The sequence below is a fragment of the Tetrao urogallus genome (genome assembly GCF_951394365.1).
Source record: "Tetrao urogallus genome assembly, chromosome: 7".
NCBI classification, from domain to species: Eukaryota; Metazoa; Chordata; class Aves; order Galliformes; family Phasianidae; genus Tetrao; species Tetrao urogallus.
Window position 1 is genome coordinate 5004419 of NC_136820.1, and position 16284 is coordinate 5020702.

Genomic DNA, 16284 nt, shown 5'->3' on the forward strand with positions numbered 1-16284 from the left:
AAGAGTGGTACTTGGCTGTGCCATTTCCTTCTGAACTTGACCTTGAAATAATTCCTCTTTTCTCAGCGCATTAGGTATTTTCTGAAATACAAATGACTGTTTTAGTAATTCAGTGCTTTTGTGTGTATGTTGTCCACATACCTGGAAATGCCCTTCCGGAGAAACCCACAGTCAAATCTTTTCTTCAGTTTTTGCCCTGTTAACAAAAGCATAGCAACGTTTTTATACACAGATCCTCAGCCCCAGGTTTGTTGAAATGGACTTTGACTCCTTGAACAAGTAGTACAGGAAATGTTAATTTAACTAATACTTATCAGGAGAAGCATCAAAGACAAGCATCTCACCTCTACAAAACAAGGTGCTTTTATCTGCTAAGTCTTTTTCCTCTGAGGGGAGAGGGGGAGAATACCTTGTGTCTGATTCCATCAAAGCTGCATGGCAGATTGCTCAGGCTAAGGATGCCTGATAAATCAGGATTCCTTCTCCTGAAAAGGTGCTTCCTTTCTTACCTGATGCATTTTAAGGCAAATCCTGCATCTGGAGTCAGGGAGACTCAAGTGAATCTTTTGGCTGCGGATTAACCTGCATCCTGATACCAGGCAGCAGGGACAGAAAGTAAAGGGCCTTTGACACTCAGCTCTCCACAGCATTTGCCCTGCTGTAACTGTACTGTTAATAACTGAATTTTAGCTCCTTAAAGCAACCACAACGTAAAGTAACAATGAACATGTGTGATCTGCTCTTTTGCAGGAGGGAGTGATAATAGAGTCGGAGGTGCAGTGTGTTGTTCATTGCAAAAACCCATCCAAAGTTGTGGGGATGTGTTGCCCTGTGTGTCCAGGTGAGATATTCTATGGGGAGATGCTGCTCCATGCATGCAGCTGTTTTTGTAATGGTAGCAAGTATTACCTGGGAGGCTGATTGAACTCTGCTTTTAAACTGTACTAGTTACCTAAATATGGGCCACTGGCTCATGTAATAACTACACGACACAAGAGAATGCTTAATATTTTTAGTAGAGAACATGTAGCCTCTGGCAATGGCTGCATGTCTTTACAATATTTTTCAGAGAGTCAGTCAGCTGTTTTTTGCTGGCTGATGATTGGAATTTTGATTGGAGAGGAAATATAAGAGTAATCCTAAAAGAAAGTTTGTTTTTTTTGAAAGATGCTGTGAATGTATTACCTTTGTGAAGCAGTGGCAAATTAACCTGGTTTTATTGCTAATTTGATTCGAATAGAAATCTTACAGGCAAGTGCTGCTTCTGTTGTGATATAATGGGTTTATTACAGTAATTTTTTAAATATCTGCCAATATCTAACACGAACTCAGGGACTAAGAACAAGCAACGAGAAAATGTAAAGTTTATGAAAATGTTTCAAAGCTGCTTTTAAATGGAAGACTTCATTTAGCCTCAATTTCATTGGTACAGATTTGACTGCTGTAAAAGAATGCTTTCCCCAAAACTATATTTTGGGATTCTCAAGGCCTTTGCAAAGGCTTCTGGAGTGATTTGTACCAGAGAGGATGTATGAATTACTTTTCATATTGTCCTGTGAAAGGATGTGTTGCAGTAAAAAGGCAATGTCGTATCCTGAGCTAATCTTATCCAAATACTGTTTTCCAGGATGTATATTTGAAGGGAGGCATTACAATGAAGGAGAAGAATTTAGGCCTGAAGGAAATAAATGCACCAAGTGCTCTTGTGTTGTAAGTATTTGCCTTTTGGCACTGTGTCTCCCTGTATGAACTTTGAAAGGCATGTTATTATTGTCATAACAAAACAAAACAATATAAGGAATTCAAAGCTACTCTCCTCTTGGAGTTAAGATATCTGTTGAAGATTTTTTCCTGTGCTAATACACTGTATCACTGATATTCACAGTTTATCATCCTTTTCGTGACCACACACTGTGTGCAGATAGAGCATGATGTTTTGGAGTGGGTTGAGGCAGAAAATCAGTGATGGTTTTATTTTTTTTGCAGTGGGATCATGCAGGAGAGAAAAGGCTTTTTGGGTTTCATCTAATGATCAGTTTAAGGAAACATCTAGTAAATGCTGATCCTTTGCAAGGATTTCTTCTGCAACAAGGGTTTTTGCTCTGAATTACTGAGTGAAAAGATGAGGGTAGCCTTCCTAGGCTGTCCCAGGTGGATTTTGACTTGATGCTTAATGAAAAGGTCATATCCTGGATTTCATCCTTGACTAGCAACAATATCGAGAGGAAGTAATAATTGCATCCTCTGGGTAATGAGCACAGGCTTCTCTTTCACTTCCATTAAGTTAAAAGATAATGCTGTATAGCTGGGGTAGATAACTTTGACTTCACCGGTGTGATCTGTGAGACCAGTAAAATGCAAAGCTCAAACCTCTGCTTTTGTTGCAAATGATGGGCTGGCTATCAGCAGAAAATGCAAGATTGGAGAACTTACTTTTCAGTGGAATGTCACAAAGTTTCCTCAGTACCAGACATGGCTCTCCTGCATCACTAAAACAAAAAAAAAAAAAGGGGGGAAGGGGAAGGAGAATTAAAAAATAAATTTTTTTTATACACACAATTAATGAAGAGACTGCAGAGAACTTTTGAGGGAAAGGAATTCCTTCTAATCTGTGGAATTAACATACACTAAATCATCACTGCTCCTGAGGAGATTTGGGCAGCTCAGGGTTGGTATTTTTTGTTAGTTTTTTTTTTTCTTCCCCCCAAGTTTTATCCTGTAATAATGAAAATATGTTGTCACTCTTGACAGTGGTGATGTACACCCCTGGCTCTGCTGCCTGCCTGCTGTGCTGAGCAGAAGGGCATAGCTCCCTGCATTCTCTTCTGGTCCCCTTGCCCTTCAGCTGCAGAGGTGAGGCAGCAGCTTTACACTGCAGCTTTCCTTGGTGATGCTCCTGAGGGGAAGGCAGATTTCTGAGTGGTTAAGAAGTCTGTGGAGACAGGCTTTCGTCTTTTGGGGCTGTGCATTGCTTTTTCCTAAATACTGTGCCAGTATCTCCTCGATCAACTTTCCTTTATTCCCTAAATAGCAAAAGCAGCTGCGCCTCGAAGAGCACAGTGGGGGAGTGGGATATCTCGGAGGAGAAAAGATAAAGAAATATAGGCATACAGGGTCAGACCTCAGGGCCTTTCCTTGACAGTAACCAGTCCCAGGTACATTAGAGAAGGAAACAAATCAGCTGCTCATAGTAAGAGGTTTAAAGCCTGAAGCAAGAGACGTAATGATCCCTTCTGAGAAGGGCAATGTGATGATTCGGGATGGTAATTATATCTGTATAAAACGTCCAGCTCTAAGGCTGAATCTTATAGACAGCATAAGAAAAGTGTCTGTGTGTGTGCCACTCCTGAATTCTCTCTCTCTAGTTCCTTTTTTTAGTACCTCTTGCCCATTTCCTACAGAATTTGGGCCCGTGTTAATTCTTATATAATTTAAATTGGAAGCAAGTCAACAGAAGCATCCTCAGGCTGCAGTAGCTGTTTACTGCCTGCTTTGCATCCATATTCTTTTGGGAATGAGTTTCCAGTGAATCTCTTATCTAAGCACTTGCTGGATATGCAGATACCAATCTACTCCTGTGATACGATGGGAACAGGCTTGAGTGTGATGTGCTTTAACTTGTGCAGTATTTAAAAGATTAAAGGCAGTTCCTTGCCCCAAATTAGATTTCTTCTGCGATGATTTGCAGTTGTAACTATTTAGTGAATATGTTGTGGAAGTGTAATGGAGGAAGTGACACAAATTGCTGTCAAGGTATTTCTGGGATGGTGATGGTGCAAAACACTCACTCGAGCATAAATGCTGGGGTTTACTTAGGAATGAACTTTTCTAATAGTGAACTATTCTGGGCTACAAAGGGCATCCTTGTCCTTGGGGACTGGAAGCAGCATTAAACAGGAAAAAAGCAAGGAGGGATGGCTGTGGTTTGTATTTCTAGAGAAACATAGGGCTGTTCCACAATTAATAAATCCATTACAATGAGTGATTACTTATAAAAGGAAATTTTACAGTTGCAAAATGATGTGCTCAACACTCTACACATGCCAGAAATTCAGGATTGCAGAGCCCCGTCTTCATAAAGCTCTTTGGTCGTTCAAGTCTGTGGTGTTTTCAGCTCAAAGCAGTGCCTACTAGACACTGTTGAGCTCCCAAGGAATGTGAAGTGGCCGTTAAGATGCTTTTTTTTGTTGTTTTTAATGTGCATTTTCTGTGCAAATCAAGACAAAGCAGGGCATTAGGGCTTGGGGAGCTCTGTCTCCTTGCAAGCCCCTGGCCATAAAGGAAGCGACATGCACTTCCTTCAGTCCTTGCCTGCTATGCGATCAACTTGTTAGTGCAGTTTCTGTTTATCACCACTTGTGGTCCTTGTTATTGTCTGCTGAGAGCCAGACCAAATTCACCAGGCTCATTTCATGTAGATCATTGAAACAACCCATTAGCTAATAACTTTTGGGTTGCTACCAAACCGGGCTGCCCTCACAGGGGTGACGCAGGGATGAAAGGCTCCGTATACCATTACCACTTTCCTGAGCGATCTACTCCTTAGGGTGACTAAGATTTCTTGCTGAAAATGAAAATGTATCACCTCTCACTCAATGCATATTGCCTGTCGGGAGTGAATGGGCCGGCTTTTAATGACTCGGTTTCTCTGGGGAGATGCATTTGTGTAAGAAAGGTGGACAGGATAAGAGGGATCTCCTCTCATGTCGGCTGAAACCCAGCTGTCTCTCAGTAATTTATCTGTCTAGCCTGGTCCTGCTTTTCTTGATAGGCCAGTAGAGTGGTCTAGAGAGAGCTTGAATATTTTCCCTCCCATAAGCACCTACTTAAGTGAAGGACTGGCTGCTTTAATCAAGTGTTATTTCTCAGATACTTCTTCTATGAGTCTGAGAGTGTGTTTCTGCTTGCACGGTGAGAGCACTTGGCTTACATGTTTCCTTTCTTACAGCCTGCATTGAAACAGTCAGACTATGATTATCTTAAATGTTTTCATTTTCTCTTTTGATGTAGCACATTTGAAAAAATAAAAAACAATAGCAAGAGGACAGGAGAGAGAGCAAGAGAGGGAGGGAGGAGAGGAGAGGAGGCTCGGCAGGAAAGTGACCTTGCATGGGACTGGTAACCATGGAGAAGCATATCTCTTAATGGTAGTATCCAAACTCATAACTGGCTGCTCTGACCACAGGCACAGTCTCACACTGCCGTTACCCAGACCGTGGGTGCTGTGCGTTCGGGCATGTGAGGCATGCAGCCATACGAGGGGCTGCCATGCTGAGAGCATGCTGTGCTATGGAGACATCTCTGCTGAGGGCTGGTCTTCCCCTGAAACCCCAGCTGCGAACTTTGTGGCTTGTTGCATTTGGGGAACAATCGCAGGCTAGATTGTGGCATTGCCGGAATGGCTGAGGGATGCATGTATTACCAGCTGGATTGGAAAGGGGATAGGTTGTGCCGTCCATCTGTCCAGCAGGGATGCATATAGTGGGGCTGTCCTCACGGCTGCTCTCCTGAAGTGTTGCAAAGCAAGTGAAACTTAAAGGGATGAAAGCAGAGCACGGGGGTTTGGGGAACTGAATTTAAAAGCGGACTCAGCTCTATGTCTGTGCATACATCAAGGGCTTTTTTGCTCCTGAGCAGAGGGACTCAATGTGCACACCACTGCTGGTCTGCAGGTGTACTTGTGGGTCTGTGCAGGAAATGTCTTGTTGTTTATGTTCCCGAGTGTTAGAGTGCAAAAACTGCATAATGAAAGTTTTGCACAAAGAAAAGGAAATCACACCAAGAAATCTGTTCCTAAATCAATGAGTAACAGACGTTGCAGTGGCGATAAATAAGGAGAAACTACATATGCTAGTATTTTGAACATTGAGGGTGGAATTCTTGTCTAGCTCCAGACATTTAGAAAAAATGTGTCTAGTCTGAACTACTTATCTGGGCTCCTCTTCAGTTGATAGGGAGAGAGGTAGGATGGATTACCCTTGCAGATGCCTATCTTTCTCTAGTAACTATAGGGGGAGCCTTTGTGGCTCCCACAGCCCGTGAGATGGCTGAAGATAGCTGGGATGGATTCCACCCCTGCAGTCAGATCAGTGATGGAGCATCCTGATACTGCACTAAAAGATTTACTTTAACAAATATTGGGAGCTGCTGAAGTATGTTCCCACAACAACTCCAGTCTACAGGGAATCTTGTAGTTAAACATGGGGAGTGCATGGTTACGTGTATGGCAGTGAAGGCTGGCAGTGCAAATTAAGTCCAAATTAAAATATTCTCACTGCAGTTCCAAATGCCCATCTTTTTGAATTTCCATGTACTTGACATGCTTTGATTCAGCTCCAAATTACGGCAGATGCTTTCTGCCCCTCTTTGAAGTCAATGAGATTGAGAGATTGAGTTTTAGTCAGGGTGAAAAAGTGGAGTAGATCTTTTTGTAAGAATAGTGTTTATTTGCTCAAAGTTAGTGATGTAAGAAGAAGTATTTGTCTTATATGTGAATGAAAGTAGAGAGCAATAACCATTCAGAAAAGGGATATGGAGTGATGTTCTGTGTTTCTCTGAAAGCCTCCCCACTTCCTGATTTTTTGCAAGTCATGAAGGATTGGTTTTCTGGCCTAATAAAAATATAACCTTCCAACTAGGTGTAAAAGTATGGCTGTGCAGGTAGATGTAGAAGGGTATGGACCCAGCTATGCGCTGAACTTCAACGAGAAAAATACTGTGACACAGACAGACAGCACTGTCCAGTTATTTGTTCTTTATCTGATTTTCTTCGAACTTAGAAAACTATATCTACATCCTTGGAGGATTACACACGACATGCACCGTGTCTGAAATATTAAAGCCCATTAACTTTGGAAGCAACGAGGTGAAAAACCAAGGAAATTGGGCAATTTCTTTAAATATTGCTTGGAAAACACTGAGTATTTTATTCTTTTTATTTTCATCCCAGTGAAGGAGCAGTGTAACCAATTAAAATCTTTTCTTGATTTATCTCAAAACATCTGAACATTTTCTGAGAAAGTGTGTTTGATAAAAGCTTAAAAAAAGTTTAAATAACAGTCATGATATAAATTTTAAAATCAAATTAATAACAGTTTTTCTGAACGACAAGTATGCCCTAGACTAGCTCACAGTTCAGTGTAATTATTCAGTATAAATGAATTGCTTTCACAGGCACTTTGAATCTCCATGGTCAGATTTCCTCTCTCAGTGGATATCTGAATGTCATCCTACATCTCTTCCACCTGGAGATCTTTCTAACTCACCTGATTCCCATATGCTCCCAGTTAAGCCTGTTCCTGTACTGTTCCCTCGTCACGCTTTTAATTTTTGTGTGGATTGAATCACTCTTTCTGTGCTGCAAGAGCCCACACCCAATTAAGGCTTATTTCCAGGAGAGCAGAGGTAATGAGCAGCTTCCTAAAGATCCAGGTGACTCTTTAAGGACAGGGGGTCTAGAAAATATCGCATCTTTCTCATATCCCTTCCTCCCTCAAAGACATTGTTTGTCCCTCCTGCCCATCAGGGATCAGTTCAAATGCACCTTCCGCACTTCAGCAGGCTCCATGCTTTGACTTTGCTTCCAGCTGTCCTCCCTTTCCTCCATCACTTCACATAGGTCACATTACCTAGTTCATATGATTCCTGAGATTGCATCTGTGATCTTTGATCCGCGTCCACTGTGCTTTAAGTCTGAAGGACACAGTTGCCATCCCTAAGAGAAGAGAGAGTGGAAGAATTTAAAGGAAGGTGATTTGGCAGATTTCTAGGGGGATATTTTCCAACTGAAGAGTGAAAAGACTGAGGAATTGTGAGAAAAAAATTCTTAATTTCCTCAGGCATGATTTGTTTAAATTTAGACAGAAATTATCTTTGGAGTTTGATGACCCAACTTGGTATTGCAATAATTAATGAATTAAGGGATACTAGAAGATGTGAAAGACTTTAAACTTCCTAAGCACCTGGGGAGCCTAAGTAAATGCCAGTTAACATCCCCTCCTGACTGTGCCCTGCATGAATGACTGCTGTTACAGAGAAAAGAGTACAGGACTTATCATTTAAACGACATGAATGCATACAGCAGGGTGCACGTTGCATTACTAAGGCGTATAAAGAAAGAAAAATAAGTTGACCACTTTTAAATGGTGATAAAAGAAGCTTACGCATGGAGGGTAGGTTGCTATAGCCTTGAGAGCAGAGGAACAGAGAGCTTACGCTGTCAGGTGTCTGTTCTCTGTCTTGTTAAACTTTTCCTAATTAACAGGCTGAGATCGATTGTTCCTATTGGCAAAGAAGAATTAAGTACACAGAGCTTTAACAATAACAGAGAGCTGTTAACAAGCAGTCTCTGATGAGGCGACTATTTTTTATTGGCATAGGGCTGCAATGAAGTCTGCAAACACCTCTGCTATAACTCACTCCTTGCAAGGGCAAGAAACTATCATTTAACGAAAGCTCAGCAGTAAGACAGCAGAAAACAAAGAACCTGGTTAGAATAAGCAAACAAACAAAAACCTTCTGGCCAGCAGGGGATGAAAGGGTTGCACGTGGTTTCAGAAGATTGCACAAAGATTTTATGCAAGCCTGCTGCAGCTCTTCTTGTAAGTGGCTTCAAATGGGGGTATGCGTGTGGCATCTCGTGGGAACGCTTGTGTGCAAAATTGATTTGGGTCTGAGAGATTCCCACAAGTTGTGGTAGGAAGCAGTAAAAGCAATAGCTCGTCAATTAACAGGGCCTTTGTTTGCCAAGCATTTTATGAAGAGTCCAAGTCTCTTCTGCCTGGCATTACAATGAGGGAAAGGCTGAAAGGAGGTGCTTAGCTTTTGTGCTTGTCACCCTTTCAGTTTAAATCAACTTGGATGTCACAAGTTTGGGAGCTGTTATCAAATAACAATAGCTAATGATTTTAAACTTGCACACATCCCTCTGCGTCCCAAGACAAGCTGTTTTAGTAGGTATAATAGTGCTAAATGAATTTACACAAGAGAGTTTAATTAACTGAACAACACCTATCCCTCTCCTCTTTTTTTCTGATTAATAAGGGGAAAAAAATAAAGGATTGGAGACAATACACTGTTACATGTAAGGCTTCATATATCCCTCCCAAAATGTCCCTTCCCAGATATCCTCAAATATGACATCTGCATCGCTTTGAGTACCATATTTATTTATTTGTGCTGCAGCCACTGACATTTTTAATGTCTGTTGTAGAAGACATAAAGTGTAGTTTGTTTGATTTGCTGTTGATTGTGATTGCTGGATTCTTTCTCAATTATAAGCCTACCTAAATTCTCCTGGCTCTTTCCACTGTATCCTACTGCTGACTTTTTGCTTTCTTCCCTGGAAGTTTTAAATGTTGTTAAGAGAGCAAGTTTCCAACCTTGCCTGTTACAACTATTCTCCAGCTGGGATGTGCTGAGATTTAAGAAAGCAGTCGTACAGAAAGACTACTCAAAGCCCTTTGGATTCTATTAACTTTTAAAATGCTAACAAACATATTATTGGTATGTTTCCTATTTAATGACAAGAGATAAATGTATGGGATTGTGGAGGAGAGAAAAATGATACCCAGAAAATTTGATTTTCAGGACTGTGTGAGTCTGAAACTTTATGTAACTCATCTTCTTAGGCTGAGAAGTGGGATAGTCAGAATAATTAAGTGGCTATCAATATAGGTGTAGGAAACAGAAAATAAAAAAAAAAATGCTTTGAGACACGACAATGATTTACTTATTCTGCCTTTAACCTGTCAGAAGTTAATTTTGTTCAGTAGCCAAGCTAACATAATATCTTTGGCAATCAGTCTGAAGGAAACATGCAGAAATACTTGTGAGCAACTTGAGGTGGGAATCACAGCAGAGCTTAAGCCCTCATCTTCCACTGTAGGTGCTTAAATATGAAAGATGGGACCTTAAAAAAAGTTTTCTAACCCCTTAAAAATGTTCTCTAACCATGGTGATAGATGTTGCCTGAATGTCTAAGTCTCTTCCAGGAAGCCCCACTCCCACACTGCCTTAACTTCCATCCCAAACATGACTAGAACACCATAAACTTGACAGGCCCAAGTTTCAACGAAAAAACAGGCTTATAGCTCTATGCCAGAAGCTTTGTAATGAAGCACTGACATTTTCCACAGAAAGTAGAGGGTTTTTTTTTTCTGTTGTTTATTTTTTATAAATAAGAGCTTAGTTAGTGGCATTATGTGATATTGTGTGCTAAAATAATTGAAATGGAAATTTCTTTATTAACTGTACTTGTGTGTCAGAGCTAATGCAATATAAAGCGCAAAGTCTGGGTTTTCAGAAGATTCAGATCTGATGTTTGAGGCGTCTGAACCCAAAAGCATTTGAGTAGCTTGCATGCTTTGTGTGCTTTCTTTTCCCTTTCTTACCTTCTGCAGAACACAGCACCAGAAGTTCTTTTGAGTGTAGGACAGAAGCTAATGTGCCCTTGCCAATAATATCTTTCTTCAGAGAAAAAAAAAAATTCAGAGCTGAGACCAGCATAGCAATGAGGGCAGTGTTTCTTTTGCTGTCCTGAGCCCTGCACCCAAATATTCAGCATGCTGGCAAAAAAAAATATTGTAAATAAAGCAGTTTATCTGAAGCCTGAGGATCCTGTGCTTTTTCAGTGCTCAGTTCAGTGCTCCTCCTCCTAGTTGCAGCATAACTTTTCTTCTCTTGGATGAATCTGAATAGCAGTTCTTAGCAATCACAGTTGCTGATGCACTCCTTGCTCTCTGAGCAGCCAACTGAGAATTGCCCTGCTCTCTGGTTTTTGAAGTCGTTTTTAAGATTCCCCTGGGTTCCTGCAATGACTGTTCTCCCCTCATCTAGGTTTTTATCACTGCACTTAAATAAGCATGGATTTGTACACGTCTAGAACCATGCAGGGAGGGAAAATTCTGCACTTACTACCTTTTCTTCCTGCTGCACTTTGTAGTTGACATGGATGTGTAGAATCTCTTTATCAGCAGTAATTGCAGAGCATCTTCCACTGTGTCTTTTTGACGGTGAGCCTGATTCTAACACAGCAAGCACTCTGTAAAGTAGCTAAATGGGAATAGGAACCATAAAAGTTGATACCTAGTGGAAACCAAGCCAGGCAGGCATTTTCTTTCCCCTTGGTGTTGTTACATTCCTTGTGGTCAGCAGTAATAGCTTTGCTTCCTGAAGTATGGGCTGTGGGGTTTTATGCTTTATGCTGTGTTTGAATGGGCATCGCTTGAAGCTCAAGTGTTTATGCTGTTTCAAGCACACATTCTCACTTCCTAAGTACTCAGTGCAGCAGGGATAATAGCAAGCAATTATATAAAATGAAGAGTAAGTTACAGGAAGGGCGAAGGACACAGAACAAACATGCTTGTGCGTCCAGTACAACAGACTTACTATGGATTTATCATGTTTGTTATTACCCACGAGGTACTTTTTTTGGTAATATTATGCCATGAGTCTGGCATGGGGCTAATAAAGATAATACCAATACCAGTAGTGACCAAAAGGACGTTTTGCATTTTCTCGTAAAGAGTGCCCCTGTTTTTTCTATTTCTGAATATCTTATCATTGCTCTTGGGCTCTGGGGAACCCCTTATTTCAGTCTTTCTTCAGACTTACGGAAAGAGAAGATGGCACAGTTCCCACAATACGCTTGGACTGCTTGTATATGCTGATTATTATTCTTTATTTCTGCATGATACTTCACTTAGGGCCAAAGGTTTCCAACTAGGAGGATGTCCTCTTCTGTGACAAGGTTTAGCAGAAGGGAGGCAAGTCACACTTAGGAAGGAATTTCTTCCTTCATGACACAGGGATTGTAGAACAATGTGTAGAGCACATGGTGCTTGACAGGGAGCAGATATGGCTCAAACTCAGAGGAACCTTGGTGTTACTACAGCTAGGCAAGGTGCCAGCTTGCCCACAAAAACCCAGGGATTTCCAGATGGTACAGAGATAAAAATCTGCAGTTCCCAGCTACCCACTATTCCTTTATCTCTTCTGCAATTTGGAGCCCTGTCTTTTTCTAAATGCTTGTGTTTATTAGAGTGGGGAAGTAAGCACGTGTCCTGGAAGTGGGCAGATGAAAGCAAAGGCAACAAGAGAATTCATAATTTCTTGCTCTTGCCAGCAAAGTAAACCAGTAAGACTGGAAGTAGCAGCTTTAAATCTGTGTCACAAAAATAATTCTAAATGCTTATTTGAAATTCGTAGTAACTTTTATCAGATGGAACAATTTCTCACCCACAGAAGGAAAACTTAAAATAAAATGTAGCATACTACACATACTCAGTCAGAATAACCTGAAATATTCATATCTAGAATGCCAAAAAAACGTGTTTGTGGTTCAAATACAGAATAAATACAAATGTGACTTTTATTAATTGAATGTGATTTAAGAACACATTCTCTGGGTAGTGCATAACTTTGAATGTATTAAGCTCTGCTTCCCCAAACGCTGAACATAAATTTAGATAAAATTTAGTCTTCCATAAAAGCTTGTAAAATTGCAGGTATAATAAATCAGAACGTTGAAAACGTGTGGGAGTGTGACAGTGTGTCTTCAACAGCCAGAGCTCCAGGATGAGGATGTGTCAGCCCGATGGAATATTATCAGTGTTTCCTTCTGGTCTGTTGACAGAAATGAAGATGTTTGAAGATTCGAGGCTTGCAGTTTCAACGAAGGAAAGAACAGGATGTAAATTTTTTATCAGAGTAGCTTATGATTATGCTTTTAGTTTTGGCTTTCAGATTGAGAATATAAACAGCCTTAAATAAGGCCTTGCTAGATACCACCAGCTTGTACTCGACTTAGAAAGCCTTCCCATCACTGGCTTTGAATCCCTGGCCCTGGGGAAGAAGTTTCTTCTATCTCTTTTAAACCTGATTTCACTTAGACTTGATGTCTCCTTCTTCACCTGAATTAAATGAGGCCAAAGTTAAAAGGTTACACAAATCAAAATGAGTGTGGTTTTCTGAGATAAAATTGAGATAACGTTGCTCATAAAAATGGAATCCGGGTGCGGGTTGGGTGGTATAAAAATGGGAAACTAATTGTGACCGCTGCAAAATTTTATCACTTACTGCTAGAACCTTGTCAAAACAGCAGCCTGCTGCCTTTGAAGAATGCTCCTCACTATCTCTGAATATTGAAAAGCAAAGCTTTTTTCCCTGTAATCCCACAGGATACATGGTTTCCTGGCTTAATTAGGTTCATTTCAACTGTGTTAATTCGAGGCTTGACTGAGTCCTGCATTTGTAACTTATTGTTTTGATACTCAGGAGAAAATACTGGCAAACTTTACAGAAACATCTTGCATAACAGCTTGGAGGTCAAACAGAAAATTTAGTCTGGATGGATTGTTTTGCTGCATTGCAAAATAATAATAATAATAATAATAATAATAACAACAACAACAACAACAACAACAATAATAATAATAATATAATTTCGAGTGGGAGAAGTGGGAGAAAGCGTGTGTGTGTTGTTTTTGGGTTTTTTTTTTTTTGAGCTGAAACATCGCCAGTGAAACAGTAAAAACTTGTATGTGCATGTGGGTGCCTCTGCACGTGGTAATGTATATTCATGAGCATGTGTGATTGGGTGCACGGTGCTGGTGGGTGCATTCTTGTGTGCACCTTTCGACCTCCTTACCGTGCTCCTTTTGTTCCCCGCCCCGCCGCGAGGGGGCGCTGCCGGGAGGCGGGCAGCGCTGAGCGCTGTTTCACAGCGCCACCTGGCGGCGATATGAGGCAGGGCTTTAGCAAGGCTAGGTCGGTATTAGGTGTGCTCAGTATTAGATTGTAAAAGGATGTAGGTAAAGTCAAAGTGCAAGACCAAAATGTGTACAGAATGTATAAGAAGAAAACAACCATTAATCAGCCACCTTGTTGGAACCACTCAAAATTACACTTCTAAATCCAAATGCTTAGTTAAGGGAGTTTAATGAAAGTAGTGTAGGGTTCTCCAAAAATAATTCTTTCTATTTAATTCCGTGGAAACTACAGCAGGTACAAAAAGCTCAGTAACACCACTTGATAGAGCAAATCCTCAACTACAAAACGCTGTTTTTTAACACAGTTACCACCATTAGCTATGCATTTTCACCAATGAAAATGAATACCTTGCTTGTCAATATCTGCACCTGCACTGACATGGGACCTGATGTTACTGAGTTGCGAGAGAAAGGTTGTCTTCTTCTCTGGTCTTACTCAGACTTACTTCAAGCGTTCGGCTTAGTCAGTGCTGTGATGTAGTGGTTAGAGCTGATAGTTTGTCTGAGTTCTAGGAAATCCAGAAAGATCACCCCTTTCCTATCTCAAAAGACAGTGCACATCACTTTACCTGCTGAATCTTAAACTTTATACTGATTGGGATATCATGTCACCCCTCTGTGGACACCACGCCTCATCACTGGCAATGATGTGATCCAGGAAACTTACCTTCAGCCTTGTATTGGTTGAGTAGATCCTGACAAACTTGCAAACAGTGTTCTTTTCTGGTCCTGTGTGAATATTCATGGGACCTACCTGGTGCTTTGTTGTTGCCATTAGTTTCCAGTACCTCATAGCTGATATTCAGTTCCACACACAGTTCCCTGGTCTGCTGATTCACATGGATGAGCTGGTCGAGATGTTCTTTGTTTTGTGGCCTGACAGCTGTGCATGGCTGTCTGGAGGAACATGGCTTGTCTTTCATATTGCTGTTGTCACTGCTGAAACACACCACCCACCACCTCACATCCTCCGTTTGGTCTCCATAAACATTCAGCAAGTAGTCATGAATGTCAGTGGGTACAGTTTTTTCTGCATGCAGGAATTCAGTGATGCCCCTTTGCCTCAAATGCACTTTCATGTCAGATGCCATTTGGTCAGACTGCCCCTCTGCTGCCATCTGTCACATGACAACAAAATGTAGTGGAATATTGGCAGGAAGGTTCAGCCTTTACTTCCATACCACCAACATCCACCTCTGACGTGGGTCAGCATAATAAAACATAAGGCATTACTTTCAGAGCAGCCTGTCTAAAATCCAAAAAGAAGTCCACATGTTGCGAACCTCTGGTGTCAGAGAATGGAGGTTTTTGTTCTTGACTACAGCCTTGACTTCTTGACAGGCAAGGCTGGCATAAGAATATTTTCTTTCCTCTTTCCAGCAGAAAATGTGGCTGCAGAAAGTGAAATGTAATTCTGGGCAATACAAAAGGAGCAGTTACCCAACTTGCAGTCAGTTCATTACACAAACATACAGGCACTGTGAAGTACTGCAAGAAGCTTCACTGTCCCCATGTTTATGAACTGCTAAGTAGAAAAACGGCCCATAATGACTAACCGGACAATTAATCTTGATAACAAATGTTTAATAAGAACCATATTCAGAGATTTCATCAACTCCATTTCTGCATACAGTGAAAATCTCATTTTAGAATAATTCCTTGGAACATGAAAGTATTTGATTTTTTGTGTGTGTGTGTTTGTGCTAGCTTCCTAGCTGATGATGTTACCATGTATGCATTTGTACCCAGATGTTTGAGTAATGCCTTTAAATAGTTATACTATTCTTTGCTTATATCTCTTCTCATAATCATCTCTCTGGTAATGAAACTCAGAGGTCAGCTGGGGAAAATTCTTGGATTTTATTTCTGGTGACGTCGTGGTTTTTGAAATAAACTTTTAGATATATTAATTGATAACGAAGTGGAATACTGGAATGGCAGGCACTAATGTATGACCTTCGGACTTTGGCCTAATTAAAAGGAAAGAAGAATACAAAGGAAGGAAATCTAACAGTTACATTCTGCTGGGGAGTTAAAAAAGGCAGTATTGAATTGGATTCCACTCAGCTGCAAGTTCAAGTTGTTAATTATTTTCAAAATGAAGATAAACAAAATCACCAACTGTTAGATTACAATATGCAGAGTTCTGAAATATTTCTGCAAGTACAGCAAAGTTCTAAGAAGCTGTAGCAGCTAACACAGCTGAGCATAGCCTAGCCTAGCATAGCAAGAAGGGTGCAGCCTCTCAGCTGCAGTGTAGCCCATGCTTGGATAACCTTCTCTCTGGTTTGACTTGCAAGGAATGCCCATACAGTGAAGGGAACTCGCCTGCACACAGGGCAGTAGGAGTACTGAGCAGAGCTCTTCAATTTGGAAGTATGGTGGGTAGCCGTATTCCTATGTAGGTGAGCTGGTCATCGTTCAAGTCACCACTGAAACCAACAGGGAGGGGCAAATGTGTGCTGTAATGCATATTAAGTATGGTAACGCTCTATTACAAGACTGAGAAAAGAAG

The 16284-nt window shown here is 40.9% G+C and overlaps 1 protein-coding gene across 1 annotated transcript in view; it reads left to right on the forward strand.

Moving 5' to 3' along the window:
* Nucleotides 1-16284, forward strand: part of BMPER (BMP binding endothelial regulator) — a gene marked incomplete at both ends in the record, with an annotated part of 142987 nt that overhangs the window by 33297 nt on the left and 93406 nt on the right. Inside the window, 2 exons of the mRNA XM_079538534.1 lie at nt 751-841; nt 1628-1710. Of these exons, the coding sequence (XP_079394660.1) occupies nt 751-841; nt 1628-1710 (174 nt within the window). The remainder of the gene's footprint in view (nt 1-750; nt 842-1627; nt 1711-16284) is intronic.